The 22,430-nt window shown below is 45.2% G+C and overlaps 2 protein-coding genes across 2 annotated transcripts in view; both read right to left on the bottom strand.

Annotated features, from left to right (window-relative positions):
• Positions 1–22,430, bottom strand: part of LOC132765784 (zinc finger protein 271-like) — a 104,504-nt gene that overhangs the window by 5,498 nt on the left and 76,576 nt on the right. The window contains exons 6-8 of the mRNA XM_067465155.1: positions 11,413–11,533; positions 1,133–1,641; positions 270–363 (exon numbers count right to left, since the gene is read on the bottom strand). Coding sequence (XP_067321256.1) covers positions 270–363; positions 1,133–1,641; positions 11,413–11,533 — 724 coding nt within the window. The remainder of the gene's footprint in view (positions 1–269; positions 364–1,132; positions 1,642–11,412; positions 11,534–22,430) is intronic.
• Positions 7,590–11,404, bottom strand: LOC137096301 (zinc finger protein 84-like). Its single transcript, XM_067465411.1, has one exon. It carries the CDS (start codon positions 9,823–9,825, stop codon positions 8,437–8,439), a length of 1,389 nt encoding a protein of 462 aa, XP_067321512.1. The 5' UTR covers positions 9,826–11,404; the 3' UTR covers positions 7,590–8,436.

Raw genomic sequence — 22,430 nt, 5'->3', positions numbered from 1 at the left:
CCTTTTTCCTTCCACTTTCCCCAACATAATTGTCTTCTCTAGGCTTTCCTGTCTCCTCATGATGTCAGTTTAGCAAAGAGCATATTCACCATCAGAAACATCCAGAGAGGAGCAAAGAAATCAAGTAACTTTGAAAGTAGTAGAGAAATGTCAACAGCATTCTTAAGCTCTCAGGCTTCCCACTTTTTCCCCCAATTCACACAGCTCAGACATTTCAGGTCTACTCAAGAGGAGGTGAGCAAGCAAGAAGGACCATCACTGTCCCTTACCATCTACAATATATTCTCCATCTTCTCCAATCTGGACGACCCAAATGTGTGAATCCTCCACCTGACTGGTCTCATCTGGAAAAGGGTCCTGTACCTGAAAAAGCAGCACAGATCACAAGGGAAAAGATAGATTAGAAAAGGAGGGAGAGCTCTCTTTCTGCAACCTGTTCCAGACCTCTTGGATTATGATTGGGACCCAAGACTGGTTTTCTTCATTCTGTAGAAGAATCGGCCTTTCCTTGCTTTTGGGGTGGAAATTCAGCCTTCGTTTGGGCATTGCACTCTGCTTCAGGACTCGATCTGAACTGATAGGGCTACTGCTGGGATGAAGGAAGTACTTTACGTAATCCTGGAGTTGTAATTTGGGGCTACCCTAAAGTGGCTCTCGGACTGAGTAACGTAAGCCTGTATATCTGTGCTTTCAGGATCTCTGTCGAGTTAAGGAAAGAATATTCAGAAGTGGTTGAGCTAGTTGCTTCCTCCAAAATACACACAACTAGAATTCTAAGTATGTTCCTATTGATCTTCAAAGTTGGCCACCCTATCACCTCAGATCATTATAACTGGTTATTACACCCTAGGGAATGGAGATGACTGCCCCCTCCCCTCTGTGAGAGCCCTTGGGGAGTGCAAAGGGGGCAATTGCGGTACCCCAAGTCTCTTTTCCAGGGTCAGCACATCTGGGTCCTCCTTTCCTAATGCTTCTTGGAACCTGTTATAGCTTGCTTGTATTATTCTTAAAGTTAGCTACCCAAAACTGAATGCGATAATCCTGGCCTGAGGAATTCAGAAGTTTTACATTATCCTTCAAAACAATTATTCTTGTTTCCTTGAAATAACAAGATGACCTCTCTCTCTCTCACCTGGGGCTTCTCCCACTTCCTTTCCTCTTCCTGACTCAGGAGGAATCCTTCAGCCAAGGCCACGGCCTGGGAGCTGGTCTCTGCCCCACATTCCCTCACCCAGCGCTCCATCTCCGCAGGAAGGACAGCCAGGAACTGCTCCAGGATGACCAGGTCCAGCATTTCCGCCTTGGAGTGTCGCTCGGGCTTCAGCCACAGGCGGCAGAGAGAGTGGAGGCGGCTGCAAACCTCTCGCGGCCCCAAGGCCTCCTCGTAGCGGAAATGCTGGAAGTGCTGATGCTGAAGGTCTGAATAGAGCCAATTGCTCTCCTGGTCTTTCCTCCAAGGGTCCTCCCAAAGTTCTCTATTGTTCTCTGCCTCAACAGCAAATGAAAATTCTTCCAATTGGGCAGCAACTGGCTCTTGCCCTTCCATCTTGGTTCTGTGCGTCTTAAATGCCTCCAAACTGGATGGGGAACTTCCTTCCTTCCCAGCCTGACGATACTTGAAGGGGAAGAACTGATGAGGCCCTACAAAACAAGACAAGACAAATAAGGTCATGTTAATACTGTCAAGGTGGGACAATGCTTTACCATGAATGTTGAATGGAGGACTGGCTTCTTGAACTGGTGAGAAAGGGTTTGGGGAGCAGGTCCCCTCTTTCTCACAGAACAAAACTATCCCCTGCAATCCTCTCCCTTCTTCAGCCCCTTGAACCTTTGCTTTGTTGTTCATTTGCTTCCGGTTCTTTGTGACCTCATGAACCAGCCCACAGCAGAACTCCCTGTCGGCCATCACCACCCCCAGCTCCTTCAAGGTCAATCCAGTCACTCCAAAGACGCCATCCATCCATCTTGCCCTTGGTCGGCCCCTCTTCCCTTTTCCTTCCTATTTCCCCAGCATAATTATCTTCTCTAAGCTTTCCTGTCTTCTCATGATGTGGCCAGAGTACTTCATCTTGGTCTCCACTATCCTTCCCTTCTATGAGCAGTCGGGTTTTATTTCCTGGAGGATGGACTGGTTGGATCTTCTCGCGGTCCAAGATATTCTCAGAACTTTCCTCCAACACCACAGCTCAAAAGCATCTCTCTTCCTTCGCTCAGCCTTCCCTAAGGTCCAGCTCTCACATCTGTAGGTTACTGCTTGTTATACCATTGCTTTGACTGTGCGGATCTTCGTTGCCAGTGTAATGTCTCTTTGTTGTTCATTCGTTCAGTTTTTTCTGACTCTTTGTGACCTCATGGACCAACCCACGCCAGAGCTCCCTGTCGGCCGTCACCACCCCCAGCTACTTCAAGGTCAATCCAGTCACTTCAAGGATGCCATCCATCCATCTTGCCCTTGGTCGGCCCCTCTTCCATTTTCCTTCAATTTTCCCCAGCATCATTGTCTTGTCCAAGCTTTCCTTTCTTCTCATGATGTGGCCAAAGGACTTCACCTTGGCCTCTTCTATTCTTCCCTCCAATAAGCAGTCGGGCTTTATTTCCTGAAGTATGGACTGGTTGGATCTTCTGGTGGTCCAAGGCACTCTCAGAACTTTCCTCCAGCACCACAGTTCAAAAGCATCTATCTTTCTTCGCTCAACCTTCCTTGTGCTCCAGGATCACCAGGTCCAGCTCTCACATCAGTAGGTTACTACAGGGAATACCATTGCCTTAACTTCGATGCCAGTGCAGATCTTCGTTGCCAGTGTGATATCTCTCCTCTTCACTATTTTATCAAGATGGGTCCTTGCTCTCCTCCCAAGAAGTAAGCGTCTCCTGATTTCCTGGCCACAGTCTGCATCTGCAGTCATCTTTGCACCTAGAAATACAAAGTCTGTCACGGCCTCCACATTTTCTCCCTCTATTTCCCAGTTGTCAATCATTCTTGTTGCCATAGTCTTGGGTTTTTTGATGTTTAGCTGCAACCCGGCTTTTGCGCTTTGTTCTTTCACCTTGATTAGAAGGCTCCTCAGCACCTCCTCGCTCTTTCCTATTCTTTGGGAAGCCTTCCAAATTTTGGAGGCAGATGCTGGAGGGTTTGTTCCTACAGCCTTTCTATGCAAGACAGAAGGACCTGCAGCTGAGGCTGGGAAGGAGAAGGAGGAGGAAGGGAAGGAGGAGGTGGAGGAAGGGAGTGCAGGGAGCCCTTGGCCAGCCTCAGAGGGGCCTCCAGAGCCCCTTCCTCCCAGAAACAAAGGGCCTGAGTCTCCCTCCTTGCCGCCTCCCTCCCTCTGCTGCCTGAGGGCCCTTCCAGGCAGGCCCTCCATCCCAGATTTCCTGCTCTGAACTGGATTATATGAGTCCACACTGCCAGAGAAGGAGATGGAAGACTTAATAAGGGAGGCAGGGAGGCCCTTGTTTACCCAGGAAAGAGAAGGTGGGAGCCTGAATGGATGGGCTGATCTCACAGAAGAGAGGAGAGGAGATGCCCCAGAGAGAGAAGGCCTGCCTCCAGCCCCGCCCAAGGAGGACTGGCTCCCTTCCGGAAGCAGCGCTTTTCTCCCCCCCCCCCCCCCCCCACTCAGAGGACCTCCTGCAGCCCAAGCCTCTTTCAGTGCCTCTCTAGGAAGGGACGCGCTCACTACTGACCGGAAAGGGGCGGGTGGGTTCTTCCTTCCTCTTCCCCTCTAGGAACCCCTCTCGCTCGCTTTAACCCGTCAGAGGAAGACCCAGGCACTGAAGGCTGGCCTCTGCTCCTCAGGAAGCCTCTCTCCTTTTGGGGATGGAAGACCACCCCTTAATGCAAACACACCCATTAACTAGATTATAATATAATAGTAGCAACACTAATAATAGTCTCTCTCTCTCTCTCTCTCTCTCTATATATATATATAATTGCTGGAAGAAACATTAACAACCTTAGATATGCAGATGATACCACTTTGATGGCCAAAAGTGAGGAGGAGCTGAGGAGCCTTCTAATCAAGGTGCAATATATATGCACTCTTTGATTCTATGATTCTAGGTGAAAGAAGAAAGTGCAAATGCTGGGTTGCAGTTAAACATGAAAAAAACATGGCAACAAGAATGATTGACAACTGGCAAAATGAGGGTGAAAACATGGAGGCCATGACAGACTTTGTATTTCAAGGTGCAAAGATTACTGCAGACACAGACAGCAGCCAAGAATCATAGAATCATATAATCATAGAACTCTCTGCCCCGGAGTGTGGTGGAGGCTCCTTCTTTGGAAGCTTTTAAACAGAAGCTGGATGGCCATCTGTCAGGGGTGATTTGAATGCAATATTCCTGCTTCTTGGCAGAATGGGGTTGGACTGGATGGCCCACGAGGTCTCTTCCAACTCTTTGATTCTATATACATGTGTGTGTGTGTGTGTGTTATCCATTCGTTCAGTCATTTCCAACTCTTCATGACCTCATGGACCAGCCCACACCAGGGCTCTCTGTCAGTGATCACCACCCCCAGCTCCTTCAAGGTCAATCCAGTAACTTCAAGGATTCCATCCATCCATCTTGCCCTTGGTCGGCCCCTCTTCATTTTTCCTTCCATTTTCCCCAGCATCATTGTCTTCTCTAAGCTTTCCTTTCTTCTCATGATGTGGACAAAGGACTTCATCTTGGCCTCTCATCTCCTTCCCTCCAATGAGCAGTCGGGCTTTCTTTACTGAAGTATGGACTGGTTGGATCTTCTTGCGGTCCAAGGCACTCTCAGAACTTTCCTCCCAAACCACAGTTCAAAAGCATCTCTTACTTCGCTCAGCCTTCCTTATGATCCAGCTCTCACATCCATAGGTGACTACGGGGAATACCATTGCTTTAACAATGCAGATCTTTGTTGCCAGTGTGATGTCTCTACTCTTCACTATTTTATTGAGATTGGACATTCTTCTCCTCCCAAGAAGGAAACATCTGATTTCTTGGCTGCTGTCTGTGTCTGCAGTAATCTTTGCACCTAGAAATACAAAGTCTGTCATGGCCTCCATGTATATATGTATGTATACTACACTTGATACTACACTTGATCTTAGCCAAAAGGCTGAGAAGCATATAGGTATAGGCAAAGACATTCGACACAGTGAATCGCAGCACTCTGGTCCATCCTCCAAAACATTGGGTGGCCTAACAAATTTGTGAACATCCTGCGGCTCCTCCACAATGACATGATGGCAACAGTCTTGGACAACAATGGCTCCCAAAGTGACCCATTTAAGGTGGAATCAGGTGTCAAACAGGGATGTGTTATTGCCCCAACTTTATTCTCCATCTTCATCGCTATGATACTTGTTGATGGGAAGCTTCTCATCGGAGTGGAAATCACCTATCGGACAGATGGCAAGTTATTTAACCTCAGCAGACTGAAAGCCAAAACCAAGGTTACAACATCTGTTATAGAACTTCAGTATGCTGATGACAACGTCGTCTGTGCGCATTCAGAAGAAGACCTTCAAGCAACTCTAAACACCTTCACAGAAGCGTATGAGAAGCTCGGCCTGTCATTAAACATTGAGAAAACCAAAGTCCTCTTCCAGCAGTCACCAGCAAATTCCCCTCCAATGCCAGAAATACAACTTAATGGTGAAACATTCAAAAATGAAATGACTTTGGGTAGTTCCTTCTATACTCTTGGATGTAGTTCATTTGCCCCTGGGGACTTGAATTTGTTTAGAGTAGCCACATAGATGACGTCTTTGCCTATTTTGGGTTGCATGTCCCCTATTGCCTCATCCGGCTCATATTGTTTCCTCTGCATTCTGCTTTCCACCCACTCCCTGTGTCAGTGAGCTACCAATGTTGAGGAGGAGCGGTAGGTTTAGAGCCAAATGACTCACTGAGATAAATCCATGCCAACCTAAGGCCTCGATCTGGGATGAATAATTTCAAGTATAAATATGATAGCCATGTATAAATATGTGAGAGGAAGCCACAGGGAGGAGGGAGCAAGCTTGTTTTCTGCTTCCTTGGAGACTAGGACGCAAGGGAACAATGGCTTCAAACTACAAGAGAGGAGATTCCATCTGAACATGAGGAAGAACTTCCTGACTGTGAGAGCCGTTCAGCAGTGGAACTCTCTGCCCCGGAGTGTGGTGGAGGCTCCTTCTTTGGAAGCTTTTAAGCAGAGGCTGGATGGCCATTTGTCAAGGGTGATTTGAATGCAATATTCCTGCTTCTTGGCAGGGGGTTGGACTGGATGGCCCATGAGGTCTCTTCCAACTCTTTGATTCTATGATTCTATGATTCTAAGTCATTTCCGTATCATGCCAATCCCATCATAGGATTTTTATGGCAATATTTCTTCAGAGGGGTTTGCCACGGCTGTGTTCTGAGGCTGAGAGTGTGTGGCTCATCCAAGGTCAACCTGTGGGTTTTGATGGCCAGCCAGAACCTTGGTCGGCGGAGTCATAGTTAAGCCCTCAAATCCACCACACAACACTGGCTTCACTCGTACACAGAAGGAAATCTCCTGAACATCATTTTGAATACATAATTGGGTTGAGTGTTACTTATCCACTGCTAGGCATTTGGAATTTAGCTTTGAATGTGCATCAAATATCTTTGAATGGTTCTAACTGTGAATCTTTTAATACTGTTTATATTTAATTCTATTTTAATATTTGTATCTCTATGTTTTAAATGGTTTGCTAACGTTTTTATGTTAAGCTGCTCCGGGTCCCCTTTGGGGGAGATAAAACAGGGTATAAATAATAATAATAATAATAATAATAATGATAATAATAATAATGATAATGATAATAATAATAAATAAAGTATATTGAAGTATTTCTTACTGATTCCTCCATTCCAATTTTCTTTTTTCCTATCTGTTTTTATAGACCACACCCACCCTATTCTAACACAAACTAGGATTGTTGCACTGGGATTGTGGTGCAGCTGGCTGAGTGTCAGCTGCATTAAGATCACTTTGACCAAAAGGTCATGAGTTCAAAGCCAGCCCAGGTTGGAGTGGGTTTCCAACCAATTGTGTAGCTTGTTGTCGACCTTTGCAACCCAAGACGGTTGCATCTGTCAAGTAGGAAAATTAGGTACCACCTTAAAGTGTGGGGAGGCTAAATTAACTAATTTACGAGGCCATAAAAAAGACTCCAGCAAAGCATTCCAGCAGGGAAGCATGCAGGGAATGCGGAAGTGCTTCATCAGCGTCGCAGATGGACGATGAAAGCAAGAGCTCCCCTGGCGGCCAGAAAAAGTTAAATAGCCTCTGTGTATGTCTGTATATGTTTGCATGTCCAAAATTGGCATTGAATGTTTGCCATATATGTGTACACTGTAATCCGCCCTGAGTTGCCTGCGGGGTGAGAAGGGCGGAATATAAATACTGTAAATAATAAATAATAATAATAAACTGTATACATGCTAAGAGAGGATCTGTGAGTATTTCACCTGATCCTTCCTCAGTAGCCTTATAATTAATACAAACCACCATTTAAAAATCAGGTTGTTTGAAGTGGAAGTAAATTGAATCATGCTGAGAATGATAAAATAAAAAAAACAGAGGATAAATAATTCACAAAAGCTTATTTGAACTGATTCTATATTTTATTACCATATCTAAATAAACTTTACTTATAATCCACCCTATCTCCCCAAGGGGACCCAGGGCAGTTTCCAAACAAAAGGTGGCAAACACTCAATGTCATAAAACAATAGAATCAAACAATAAACAAAATGTGCTAATCCGGACATATGATAGCTAATCTGAATGTTAACGAATTAAATAGACATAATACATCTAAGTCAATCCTACTAACACCATAATAAAAATCTAATCAACTAAAATGCATTAAATGATTAAATGCTTTCCTGCAGCTAGGACAGTCTTTCCCAACATGATAGTTTCTAGACATGTTAAATAACCAATGTCCCTTGGAAAATCTTAATTGATGATTTTGTAGTCTGGAGAAAAGATCAAGGTTGAGGAAGGTTGCTTTAAAGCATAAGAGCAATACTAAATGTGAATAACCTTATTCCCCTATTTAAATCAATAAAAATTGCCAACTTAATTTTCAATCACAACATTCCAAGCTCACACCCCACCAGATGGTCTGCGAATCATCATTCAGATTCTGCTAGGAATTTAACACGGGGATTAATTGAGCCAGCTCTGGTAATTGTTTTATCATTTACTTTTTTCCATTAGGACTTAGCAAATAGACTCAATGCAAAATTATTCCACTAATATCAAAACATACAGAATACATTCAGACTTCTAAACTTGCATTTTCTTTAGGATAAATAATTATCGCCTACACATTTTAAGAAACACAATGGATTTTTGGAGATTGAATACACACATATACACATCTGTAATAATTTTTCTATTATTTATGTTACAGACAGGACATGAAAAATTAATAATAAATATTAATGCATGTCTGAGCATTTAAATGGCTTTTCTCTTGTGTGAGCTGCTTGATGATGAATGAAGCGTTTCTTTCGATTGTAGCTTTTCCCACATTCTAAGCATTTAAATGGCTTATCTCCTGTGTGAATTGCCTGGTGATGAACAAGGCAGAACTTCCGAGAGAAACTTTTTCCACATTCCAAACATTTAAATGGCTTTTCTCCTGTGTGAACTGCCTGATGATTACCAAGGTTGAACTTCCGTGTGAAACTTTTCCCACATTCCAAACATTGAAATGGCTTCTCCCCTGTGTGAATTGCCTGGTGACGAAAAAGGGCCTTCTTGTTACTGAAGCTCTTTTCACACTGTAAGCATTTAAATGGCTTTTTCCCTGTGTGAGTTGCTTGATGGGAAACAAGGCCTCCCTTCTGACTGAAGCTCTTTCCACAATCTAAGCATTTAAATGGTTTCTCTCCTGTGTGGATTGCCTGATGATGAACAAGGCTTACCTTCTGAGTGAAGCTCTTTCCACACTCTAAGCATTTAAATGGTTTCTCTCCTGTGTGAATTGCCTGATGATGAACAAGGCTTACCTTCTGAATGAAGCTCTTTCCACACTGCAAGCATTTAAATGGCTTCTCTCCTGTGTGAGTTGCTTGGTGACGAACAAGGTCATGCTTGTGACTGAAGCTCTTTTCACACTGCAAGCATTTAAACGGCTTTTCTCCTGTGTGAGTTGCCTCATGACGAATAAGGGGGCGCTTGTGACTGAAGCTCTTTTCACACTGTAAGCATTTAAATGGCTTTTCTCCTGTGTGAGTTGCCTGATGGGAAACAAGGCCCTCCTTCCGACTGAAACTCTTTCCACACTCTAAGCATTTAAATGGTTTTTCTCCTGTGTGAATTGCCTGATGATGAACAAGGCTTACCTTCTGAATGAAGCTCTTTTCACACTGCAAGCATTTAAATGGCTTCTCTCCTGTGTGAGTTGCATGGTGACGAACAAGGTCGGGTTTGTGACTGAAGCTCTTTTCACACTGCATGCATTTAAATGGCTTTACTCCTGTGTGAGTTGCCTCATGACGATTAAGGGGGCGCTTGTGACTGAAGCTCTTTTCACATTGCAAGCACTTAAATGGTTTCTCTCCGGTGTGAACTGCCTGATGATAAAGAAGACCTAGTTTCCGAGAGAAACTTTTTGTACATTCCAGACATTTAAATGGTTTTTCAACTGTGTGTGTTGCTTGGTGACAAATAAGGTCATGTTTGTGACTGAAGCTCTTTTCACACTGCAAACATTTAAATGGTTTATTGCTTATGTGAGTTTCTTGAGAAAAGGTGCCCACTTCCTTCCTATTGAAATTAATTCCATCTTCCAAATATTTAAATGGTGTCTCCTCCATTTTCATGGCTTGAGAACAAGAGAAGTGTGACCATGTGTTGAAAAGAAAAAGTTATATTAGATTAAAGTTTAAAAAGTATACACATTACAAAATGCATTTAGTCGAGACAGCCCTTTCCCACAGTTCTTTCCAACGCTGGCAGTTAAGAGAAAAACATCTTTTGTCTTTGCTCTAAAAATTATACCAAGTTATAAGCCTCGCAGTAAATCATAACTCAACCAGGACTGTGGGAAATAGAACTGTTTTCTTTAGCCCTGGTTTCTATGGAATCCTCTGTACTTCTGGCACAAGCAAGGTAAAAACATCTGCCTGATGCCACAAAGGTAGGTGAACTTAACATCATAGCATCAGGCAGCAGAACAAACATCCATATACAGATTAGAAGCCAGAATAAAGTTTCCATTTTAAAAAGGATTGAATTAAGCTGCACGAAGTGGAGTTTGACATTCTCTGTTTTGTCACTTTATATAATTCAATGTTATTTCTCCTATTTTAACCGCTTAGTCTTTTTTTAAAACACCCCCAAGTGTTGATTTTCTTTAACTTCAGAATTAGTACAAGCACGATTCACAAGTGTGGTCTGGTTAGATTCACAAGTGTGGTCTGGTGTGTGTGTGTGTGTGTGTGTGTGTATACACACACACACACAACAGAGAGGAAACAAACAAGAACATCTAATCACTTCTCAACAAAAGATTGCTCCAGGCACTGTCAGGCCATTATATGCTAATCAAGGTGGTCAGTTGAAACATTCACACCTAGCTCCAGCAGACAGGAGTCCTTTGTCCCACCCTGGTCATTCCACAGATATATAAACCCTTTTTCCTAGTTCCAACAGACCTCACTACCTCTGAAGATGCTTGCCATAGATGCCATAGATGCAGGAGAAATGTCAGGAGCCTCTAGACCATGGCCATATAGCCCGAAAAAACCTACATCAACCCTGTGTGTGTATATATATGTGTGTGTGTGTGTGTATAGTTTACAGAGAAATCAATACATATATAAATCAATGTGTGTATGTATGAGCTGCAAAGATTCCTTGATAGAACTGGCTTGATAGAACTGTATAAAACTTGGTATATAAACCCTTCATGGACCAATTTAAAATACTGGTTGCATTTAAAATAAAAGGCCTTTGATCCAAAAGACAAAAATAAGTGTATATAAAGAGGGGGAGGAAGAGGGTGTATGCACCTTGATTCACTTCCCTTCAATGCCTGGCACTTTCAGCACCACTCTTTCCTGGAGGCTGCACAGAGCATGAACGGGAGGGAACCTGAATTAATGAATTCTTCTAGAGAGTTGAAGGGGCCAAAATGAGGCCATCCTACTTTGGACATAGACACGAGATCCTGCTCCTCACTGGGAAAGACAATAATGTTCTGCAAAGTGGAAGGCAGCAGGAAGAGAGGGGCTGAATTACAGTGGGTCAAACTCCACCCAAATGCCAATTGTCTTCTTGGGCTGGTCCCTATCTGGATATGGAATGAACTTTTTTTCTATGGCTTCAGAGGGAGAGATCTGAAACACTGGATAATTTTTAGAACTTGTTAACTGATTTGGTTAACTACAAGCAGAATGGAGCTTTACCCAGAGATGACACGATCCCTAAATTTTCCTCCATGATTTGCTGGTGCAAGGCTCTTTGGCTTGGATCCAAGAGGGCCCACTCCTCCTCTGAGAAATCCACAGACACATCTTCAAAAGTCACCTGAAGGGGGAAAAAATGTTATCTGCAAGGAGAATCATAGAATCATAGAATCCAAGAGTTGGAAGAGACCTCATGGGCCATCCAGTCCAACCTCCTGCCAAGAAGCAGGAATGTTGCATTCAAATCACCCGACAGATGGCCATCCAGCCCCTGTTTAAAAGCTTCCAAAGAAGGAGCCTCCACCACACTCCGGGGCAGAGAGTTCCACTGCTGAACGGCTCTCACAGTAAGGAAGTTCTTCCTCGTGTTCAGATGGAATCTCCTTTCTTGTAATTTGAAGCCATTGTTTCACGTCCTAGTCTCCAAGGAAGCAGTAAACAAGCTTGCTCCTCCTCCCTGTGGCTTCCTCTCACATATTTATACATGGCTATTATATCTCCTCTCAGCCTTCTCTTCTTCAGGCTAAACATGCCCAGCTCCTTAAGCCGCTCCTCATAGGGCTTGTTCTCCAGACCCTTGATCATTTTAGTCGCCCTCCTCTGGACACATTCCAGCTTGTCAATATCTCTCTTGAATTGTGGGGCCCAGAATTGGACACAATATTCCAGGTGTGGTCTAACGAAAGCGGAATAGAGGGCTAGACACTATGCTCCTATTGAAGCAGGCCAAAATCCCATTGGCTTTTTTTGCCGCCACATCACATTGTTGGCTCATGTTTAACTTGTTGTCCACGAGGACTCCAAGATCTTTTTCACATGTACTGCTCTCGAGCCAGGCATCCCCCATTCTGTATCTTTGCATTTCGTTTTTCCTGCCAAAGTGGAGTATCTTGCATTTGTCCCTGTTGAACTTCATTTTGTTAGTTTTGGCCAGTCATCTCTCTAATCTGTCAAGATCGTTTTGAATCCTGCTCCTGTCCTCTGGAGTATTGGCTATCCCTCCCCATTTGGTGTCGTCTGCAAACTTGATGATCCTGCCTTCTAGCCCTTCATGTAAGTCATTAATAAAGATGTTGATGGTATTTTCATTAATCAAGAAAATACCACCCAAATCAGAAAAAAAACAGCCCATTTGTGATTTACATCTTTGAATAAGCCATTCACTGAAAACATCTTGTAAGGAAGGAATTTAGAAAAGAAAGGTTCATTTAGAGTCAGGGCAATATTCAAAGGAGAGGGAGATTCGGCTTCCCCTCCCCTCCAGGGATCCTGTTGCCTACCTGATCTGGTGCCGCAGAATCTCCTCTTAGGGAAGAATCATTTGTGTTACTATCAATTCGCCATGTTTCACTGCCTGCAAAAGAGAGGGAAGACATCAGGGAGGATGAAACTGGTCCCTTTTCCAGATGGCCCCACAGTTCCTTTCCTTGGAAGGCTGCCACTCTGGTTTTGCCCCCTGGCCCTCTTTTAAGCTTCCTCCTTGCATTTCACTCCCAGGTATTTAATGTGGACTATTTTGTTTTACGGGGTGTTGCAACCAGGAAGTGTGGAGGGTTGACTGTAGTAGTTTCTGTATTTGTGGCAATGTAGCCAAGAGCATGTGAACCCCCGGTGGCGCAGTGGGTTAAAGCACTGAGCTGCTGAGCTTGTTGATCGAAAGGTCGCAGGTTTGATTCCGGGGAGCGGCGTGAGCTTCCGCTGTCAGCCCTAGCTTCTGCCAACCTAGCAGTTCGAAAACATGCAAATGTGAGTAGATCAATAGGTACCGCTCCGGCGGGAAGGTAACAGCGCTCCATGCAATCATGCCGGCCACATGACCTTGGAGGTGTCTACGGACAACGCTGGCTCTTCGGCTTAGAAATGGAGATGAGAACCACACCCCCAGAGTCAGACATGACTGGACTTATTGTCAGGGGACTACATTTTTACCTACCAGCCAAGAGCATATTCACCACCATAAACATCCAGGAAAAAGCAAAGGAATTAAGTAACTTTGAAAGTGGCCCAAATAAGTCTTGTAGGGAAATGTCTTCTGTCAATGGCATTCTTGAGCTCCCAGGCTGTTATGGATAACTTTTGAATAACTTTCAAGCATAGGTTCTTTTTATTGCAATTTTCCAGTAAGAGAAAGAGTATCAGAACTTTTACAGTTTACACAAAGAGCGACATACGGGTTCTATATAACTAACTGAATCCACAAACAACCTACAGTTACATTGGCCAAGAAAGAAAGAAAGGGGGTTACATTTTTACTCAGCATTCATACTTCCCATACACATTCATTCATCACCATGTACACATAATAATAATAATAATAATAATAATAATAATAATACTTTATTTATACCCCGCCACCATCTCCCCAAGGGACTCGGAGTGGCTTACATGAGGCCAAGCCCAACAACACATCAATAAAAACAAAAAGCAATAAACAAAATCAATAAATACAATACAATAAATACAATTAATATAAATCATATATAAAAAATAACCAATAAACAATAACCCACAAGGATTTAAAAACCTATGGCTGAGCCAAATGTAATAGTTTAAAATTAAAAAAAAATAAATGCTGGGCATGAACAAGGTAGGATATATCTGGTATAGGGTTTTAAAAGAAATGAGGGAGCGCAGTCCATCCTAAACCAATAGTATAATGCATTCTGAGGACATATTGCTGGGAATTTTCCTTATTCTGGGAAGGCACACTGGAACAGCCACATTTTCAGGCTCCTCCTAAAGACTGCCAGAGTTGGGGCATGCCTGATGTCCTTGGGAAGTGAGTTCCAGAGTCAGGGGGTCGCCACTGAGAAGGCCCTCTCCCTCGTCCCCACCCATCACGCCTGTGAAGGAGGCGGGAGCGCGAGCAGGTCCTCTCCAGATGATCTAAGAGATTGTGTGGGTTCGTACACAGAAATTCGGTCACGCAGGTAGGCAGGTCCCAAACTGTTCAGGGCTTTGTAGGTAAGAACCTGCACCTTGAATTGGGACATCAGCATTTCTCCTGCTGTCTACTGGAAAATAACATCTTTTAGGTTAGACTGCTTCCTTACAAGCAAATCTGCCACTTTTCCAATGCTTCCAAAACTTCCAAAATACCTCCTCTTTCCCTAAGGATCAGATCCCTGTTTTCCATACAGCAGAAACAGACTCTCTGAAAATACATTTCATGACTCCAAAATCGAACTCCTTTCTCTTCCCTTGAGAAAAGGAGGCCAAGTGACTAAAATCCTGCTTTCCATTGCTGATCTGACACCCTCAAATCCATACACCATCTCTGTCCTTCCCACGGACCAGAGCATGGCGGGTGAACAGCCTCGCTGTCTGTCACGCTTGAGAATTATTAGATTGAGTCTTTCATAGGAATATTCTTGCTGATGTGTTCCAAAGTTGTAAATACATGTTTTCCCAACCTGAAACATCCTGACTTCATCTCATTTCCTCAACAGATGTTGTTGCCTCTGCTTCCTAACATAAAAAACCTTGTAAACATTTCCTTAATGTAAACAGCTTTTGTCTCTGATAAGATAAGCACGTTGTTTCCCCCCAAAAAACTTCCAACAGTTAATCATTATAAGAGTTCTCATCATCAACTTTTAATTACAGTCTGTGAATCCTTCACCTCCTTCTTGTAGTTTTCCAGGCCTCATTCCTTAGGATACCATCTGCAAAATTATTAGCTCTCATTCATACACCTTTCATTCAGTTGATTCATAAGGTTAAAGGCAAAGGTTGTCCCCTGACATTAAGTCCAATTATGTCTGACTCTGGGGGTTGGTGCTCATCTCAATTTCTAAGCTGAAGAGCCGGCGTTGTCCATAGACACCTCCAAGGTCATGTGGCCGGCATGACTGCATGGAGCGCCCTTACTTTCCCGCCGGAGCGGTACCTATTGATCTACTCACATTTGCATGTTTTGGAACTGCTAGGGTGGCAGAAGCTAGGGCTGACAGCGGAAGCTCACGCCACTCCCCGGAATTGAACCTGCGACCTTTCGGTCAACAAGCTCAGCGGCTCAGCACTTTAACCCACTGCACCACCAGGGCTCTCCTTGATTCATACTCACACATATTAATTTCTACATTTATGAAATCGGCACATCATTTTAAGGTGACAAGGCTCCCCAAATATTTTCAATTCAGATCGCTCTGACATTTCAGGTCTACTCAAGAGGAGCTAAGCAAGCAAGGACCATTGCCACCCCTTACCAACTACGAGATATTCTCCTTCTCCAATTGGGACGACCCAAATGTGTGACTCCTCCACCTTGTTGCTTTCATCTGCAAAAGAGTCCTGCACCTGAACAAGTGGCACAGATCACAAAGAAAAAGACAGATTAGAAAAGGAGGGAGGGCTCTCTTTTTGCAACCTGTTCCAGACCACTTATATTATGGTAAGTACCCAAATCTGTAGAAGAATTGGTCTTTCCTTGATTTTGGTGTGGGAATGCTGCCTTCGTTTGGGCATTGTACTCTGCTTCAGGACTCGACCTGAAGTGGAAGGGCTGCTGATGATCCTGAGGTTGTAATTTGGGTCTATCCTAGAGGGCTTCTTGGGCTTAGATATACCTAAGTCTGTATATCTGTGCTTTCAAGTCCCAATTGTGTTATCTCTACCTGTGAATGACATATAGTTTCTTAGGGAAAGAATATTCAGAAGTGGTTCAGCCATTTGCTTCCTCTGAAATACACACCACTGGAATTCTCAATACGTTCCTTTTAATCTTCAACGTTTACCAACCTATAAATATGCTGCACTGTGTTCCTAATGCAGTCCTGTTACTAGAAATGGGTGAATGCCCACTAAGCACAAGGACCTGGATTCTGAAAATGAATCTATGGCTGAAAATAACTGTATTCAAATCGGGAACGAGCTTATCACATTTTATCCCATCCAATACCATTCAACCCCTTTGGGCAAGGAGGACAGATCGGAAAGCAACCTCAATTAGTCTATCAGGTGTCGGCGGTGGCTGGGAGGGCCTTTGCACAGTTAAGACTTGTGCACCAGCTGCGACCATACCTCGAGAAGTCTGATTTGACCATGGTGGTCCATGCCTTAGTTACCTGAGGATTAGACTACTGTAATGCACTCTATGTAGGGCTGCCCTTGAAGACGGTTTGGAAACTACAGCTGGTGCAAAGATCGGCAGCCAGATTGTTAACTGGAGCAAGTTATAGAGAGGGGTCAACCCTCCTGTTTAAACAGTTCCACTGGCTGCCGATAAGTTTCTGGTCCCAATACAAGGTGCAGGTTATCACCTATAAAGTTCTAAATGGTTCAGGACCTGTCTATCTGCGTGACCACCTCCTCCCTTACGAGCCCATGTGGTCCTTAAGATCTTCCGAGGACGCTCTTCTCTCGCTCCCGCCCCGTCTCAGGCACGGTTGGTGGGGACGAGAGAGAGGGCATTCTCAGTGGTGGCCGCCCGTCTCTGGAACTCCCTCCACAGGGAGATTAGGCTGGCACCCTCCCTACCCACATTCCATAAGGAATTAAAGACATGGATGTTTCACCATGCTTTCGATTGACGACTCCTATGACAAATGGCCTATATCATGACTTGAATTGTCATTCAATCTGATGTCCTATATTATATTAACTGATCCTGTTAATTTGCTCTGCTTCCATGATTTTTCCTATGCCATTATACATTGTCATCTACCTTACTAAACCACTTTATCCTTTAACTAGTTCATGTAGTGGTTCTCCTCTCCAACTCCAAAATTAGTCTGTTGTTATTGTTGTTGCTAGCTATTTTGTTTTATGCTGTTTTTATGCTGTTTCAATTGTTATTGCTTTATTTTAATTGTATTCTGCCTGGGCTTGAGCCCCATGTAAGCTGTTACGAGTCCCTTCGGGGAGATGGAGGCGGGGTAGAAAAATAAAGTTCTTCTTCTTCTTCTTCTATTTCTATTATTCTTAGAATTTGCCACCAGAAACCGAATGCGATAATCCCTGCCTGAGGAGTTCAAAAGAGTTTTACATAATCCTGGGGACCCTCAATCTGGGGTCCCCAGATGTTTTTGGCCTTCAACTCCCAGAAATCCTAACAGCTGTTAAACTGGTTGGGATTTCTGGGAGTTGTAGGCCAAAAACATCTGGGGACCTCAGATTGAGAACCACTGCTCTAAAACAACTATTCTTGGTTCCTTGAAATTACAAAATGAACCTCTCTCACACACACCTGGGGCTTCTCCCGCTTCCTCTCCTCTTGGGCCTGACTCAGGAGGAAGCCTTCAGCCAAGGCCACGGCCTGGGAGCTGGTCTCTGCCCCACATTCCCTCACCCAGCGCTCCATCTCCGCAGGAAGGACGGCCAGGAACTGCTCCAAGATCACCAGGTCCAGCATCTCCGCCTTGGAGTGTCGCTCGGGCTTCAGCCACAGGCGGCAGAGAGAGTGGAGGCGGCTGCAAACCTCTCTGGGTCCCAAGGTCCCCTTGTAGGTGAACCGCCTAAAGCTCTGGCGCTGAAGGTCTGAATGGAGCAGAGTGCTCTCCTGGTCTTTCCTCCAAGGGTCCTCCCAGAGTGCGCTATTGTCCTCTGCCTCAACAGCAGAAGAAAATCCTTCTAACTGGGCGGCAGCTGGCTCTTGCCCTTCCATCTTGGTTCTGCACTTCTAGGCTGCCCCCAACCTGGATGAAGATGTGTCCGCCTCTTCTCTCAAATGACATTCAAAGCGCGAGGACTGGGAGAACTAATGGGGCCTGCAAACAAAACAAGATGAATGAGCTCATGGTAATACTCGCAAGGCGGTTTAACATTTTGTCCTGAATGTTGATTTAATGCCTGACTTCTTCATCTTGGGAAAAAGATTCAGGGGGCATCCTCTCCTTCCCCAAGACCAAAACCATTGCCCTGGATCTTCTCCATTGCTTGGTCCTTTGCTCTATCTCATCCTTGGTGAATCCCTCCAAATCATTTTCCAGACAGATTCCCTGGGGGCTGGTGGTGGGGACCCTCTCCTTGCAGCCTTTCTCTGCCCTCCTTCAGGCCCTACAGATCCCAATCCCAGGCAGAGGCACAGGCAGACAAGGCTGAGAAGGCAGCACCCTCCTCTGAAGAAGGAGGAGGAGAAAAAGCAAGGAGGGCAGGGAGCCCTTGGCTGGTCTTTAGGGGGCCTCTAGAGCCCCTTCCTCCTCCACAGAATAAATAAAGGCCCGCCTTGTGGGTACAAGGGAGAGAGCCTTTTCCTCTGTGGCCCTTCGTCTCTGGAACTCATTGCCCGGAGAGATTAGGAAAGCCCCTACTTTAGAAACCTTTAAAAAGAGTATCAAGACCTGGCTCTGCCGTTGCGCTTTTGAAGAGTAGTCACATCATTTTATGCTATTGCTCCCTCAACGTTCTTGTCCCAGGAGTTCTCCCCCATCCCCTTATGTATGAAGGTTTGTCTATTTCCATGTCTCTCTCTGAGTTCTCCCTTACAAATAGTTCTGCCCCTTTATCTCACCCTGAGTGTTTAAATCATTTTATGTACGTGCGGCCTGCTCTTTGTCATTATGTTTGGTTCCTATGTGCTGTGTATATTGTTTATATGTTTGATGTTTTATACATTAATGTTATGTTGTTTATTTTACTGCAATTTGTATTTTTTTGTATTGTAATTTGTTGTTCGGGCTTGGCCTCTTGTAAGCCACTCCGAGTCCCCGTTGGGGGAGATGGTGGCGGGGTATAAATACAGTTTATTATTATTATAATATGTGAGAGGAAGCCACAGGGAGGAGGGAGCAAGATTGTTTACTGTTTCCATGGAGACAAGGAACAATGGCTTCAAACTACAATAAAGAAGATTCCATCTGAACATGAGGAAGAACTTCCTGACTGTGAGAGCCGTTCAGGAGCGGAACTCTCTGCCCTGGAGTGTGGTGGAGGCTCCTTCTTTGGAAGCTTTTAAACAGAGGCTGGATAGCCATCTTCAGGGGTGATTTGAATGCAATATTCCTGCTTCTTGGCAGAATGGGGTTGGACTGGATGGCCCATGAGGTCTCTTCCAACTCTTTGATTCTATGATTCTATAAAGGGGCCCCAAGGCTGCCCTCATTGCCGCCTCCCAGCCTCTGCTGCCCGAGCCTGCCTAGTGGAGCCCCCACTCTTTTTGCCCGGAAGCACAAGGGTGGAAGAAGGAAGCCCCCTCCCCTCCGTCCTCAGGACAGAAGAGGGAAGACACCTACTTCCAGTACTTGTATTCCAGAATTTCCCTCCGCTCCTTTCCGGAAGAGAAGGAGAGCCTTTTTCCGATTCGCAGCCAGATGAATCAACTTGGAAGGTGCCGAACACACTTTGCTCTGGCACAATGAGATGCAGAGCTAACCTTTAGAGATGGGGCTACAAAGTGGAGTTCACAACATGCAAGTGTGGAGAAGAGTAAACCACAAACTACCTCTTACAATGCAAGCTGATCCCTTCCACATGCACAATAGAGAACATTCTTACACCGACACCAGAGGCTCTCCAAGTATAGAATCATAGAATCAAAGAGTTGGAAGAGACCTCCTGGGCCATCCAGTCCAACCCCATCCTGCCAAGAAGCAGGAATATTGCATTCAAATCACCCCTGACAGATGGCCATCCAGCCTCTGTTTAAAAGCTTCCAAAGGAGGAGCCCCGGGGCAGAGAGTTCCACTGCTGAACGGCTCTCACTGTCAGGAAGTTCTTCCTCATGTTCAGATGGAATCTCCTCTCTTGTAGTTTGAAGCCATTGTTTCGCGTCCTAGTCTCCAGGGCAGCAGAAAACAAGCTTGCTCCCTCCTCCCTGTGGCTTCTTCTCACATACTTATATATGGCTATCATATCCCCTCTCAGCCTTCTCTTCTTCAGGCTAAACATGCCTAGCTTGTAGCCAGTAGCCAGCTTCTGGTCAAAGGACATTTAGTACAATGCCAAGTTTTTACCTTTGTTTGTGGTTTTTCTATACATTATAACTGTATTCTCAACTAACTTTTCACACAATAAATAAATCATAGAATCATAGAATCTAAGGTATTCTTGTACCAGAAGTCCTAAAACAGAGGCTGGATGGCCATCTGTCAGGGGTGATTTGAATGCAATATTGCTGCTTCTTGGCAGAATGGGGTTGGACTTGGACTGGATGGCCCAGGAGGTCTCTTCCAACTCTTTGATTCTATGGAATTAAAAGTAATATTTCTACTGGATTCCTCCTAATTTTTATATCCATAGTATTTTCTCTGTCATTCCTTTTTAAAAACTGAACTTTCTAAACCACCACTGAGTGATCACAGGAGCTGCAGCCCCTCCCACTGCTGTAAGTATATAGAGATGAGGCAACTGCAAACTCAACAGACCCCATACGGCCTTTTCTCTCTCCTCACGGGACAGGGAAAGGAAGAGAGGGCCAGGAAGGAAGGCGGAAAAGGGAACAGAAAGCAGGCATTGTTTACCTAGAAAATAGGTGGTAAGGGTGGAAGCCTGAATGGATGGGCTGATCTCACAGAACAGAGGAGGGAAGCTGCCCAAGCCAGAGCAGGTCCGCCTCCAACCACTCCCAAGGAGGACTGGCTCCCTTCCGGAAGCGGAACTCCTCTCCCGCCTCTCCCCAGCCTCTTCCGGTGCCCCTCTAGGAAGGGACGTGCTCACCACTGTCCAGAAGGGGCGGGGCTTTGTCTGTGGATGGGCGTTCCTTCTTTCCTTCCTGCCTTTCTAGGAAGCCTGGCCTCCACTCCTCAGGAAGCCTCAGGGTCAGGGAACAGGGAGCCAGCCTGTGACAATCTAGCAACTGTCATATTGGGAAAGGCTGTCCTAAAATACAGGATCAGTTCAACTAAGCTTTTGTGAATTATTTGTAACTAGCCATCCCCTGCCACGCGTTGCTGTGGCCCAGTCTGTGTATATGTATTATGTGTGTGTGTATAGACACTGAAAACTGGGAAGCCCTGGCCCTTGAGCGCTCCAGCTGGAGGTCAGCTGTGACCAGCAGTGCTGCAGAATTTGAAGATGCATGAATGGAGGGCAAAAGAGAGCATCAAGCTAAACCCGACCAGGACTGCCTAAGTAAGTAAGTAAGTGTGTGTGTGCATAGACACTGAGAACTGGGAAACCCTGTCCCTTGAGTGTTCCAGCTTGGAGGTCAGCTGTGACCAGCAGTGCTGCAGAATTTGAAGATGCATGAATGGAGGGCGAAAGAGAGCATCAAGCCAAACCCGACCAGGACTGCCTAAGTAAGTAAGTAAGTGTGTGTGTGCATAGACACTGAGAACTGGGAAACCCTGTCCCTTGAGTGTTCCAGCTTGGAGGTCAGCTGTGACCAGCAGTGCTGCAGAATTTGAAGATGCATGAATGGAGGGCAAAAGAGAGCGTCAAGCCAAACCTGACCGGGACTGCCTAAGTAAGTAAGTAAGTAAGTGTGTGTGCATAGACACTGAGAATTGGGAAGCCCTGGCCCTTGAGCGCTCCAGTTGGAGGTCAGCTGTGACCAGCAGTGCTGCAGAATTTGAAGAGGCACGAATGGAGGGCAAAAGAGAGAAACGTGGAGTGTCAAGCCAAACCCGACCAGGACTGCCTAAGTAAGTAAGTAAGTGTGTGTGTGCATAGACACTGAGAACTGGGAAGCCCTGGCCCTTGAGCGCTCCAGCTGGAGGTCAGCTGTGACCAGCAGTGCTGCAGAATTTGAAGATGCATGAATGGAGAAACGTGCCAAGAGGAAGGTGCGTCAAGCCAACCCTGACCAGGACTGCCTACAACCTGGGAACCGATGCCCTCACTGTGGGAGAATATGCAGATCAAGAATAAAGCTCCATAGTCACCTACGGACCCACCCTGGAAAATCATCCTAGTCGGACAATGAGGGATCACCTAAGTAAGTAAGTGTGTGTGTGCATAGACACTGAGAACTGGGAAACCCTTGAGCACTCAAGTTGGAAGTCAGCTGTGACTATCAGTGCTGCAGAATTTGAAGAGGCACAAATGGAGGGAGCAAGAGAGAAACGTGCCAAGAGGAAGGCGCGTCAAGCCAACTCCGACCGGGACCGCCTTCCACCTGGAAACCGATGCCCTCACTGCGG

The sequence above is a fragment of the Anolis sagrei genome, chromosome 2 (assembly GCF_037176765.1).
Source record: "Anolis sagrei isolate rAnoSag1 chromosome 2, rAnoSag1.mat, whole genome shotgun sequence".
Classification (NCBI taxonomy): Eukaryota; Metazoa; Chordata; class Lepidosauria; order Squamata; family Dactyloidae; genus Anolis; species Anolis sagrei.
Note: the sequence above shows the minus strand (reverse complement) of the source record. Positions and strands in the feature narration are given on the sequence as shown.

Bases quoted from the DNA above. Each gene is read 5' to 3' on its own strand.
- LOC137096301 (XM_067465411.1), bottom strand. From the start codon at position 9,825: ATGAAAATGGAGGAGACACCATTTAAATATTTGGAAGATGGAATTAAT.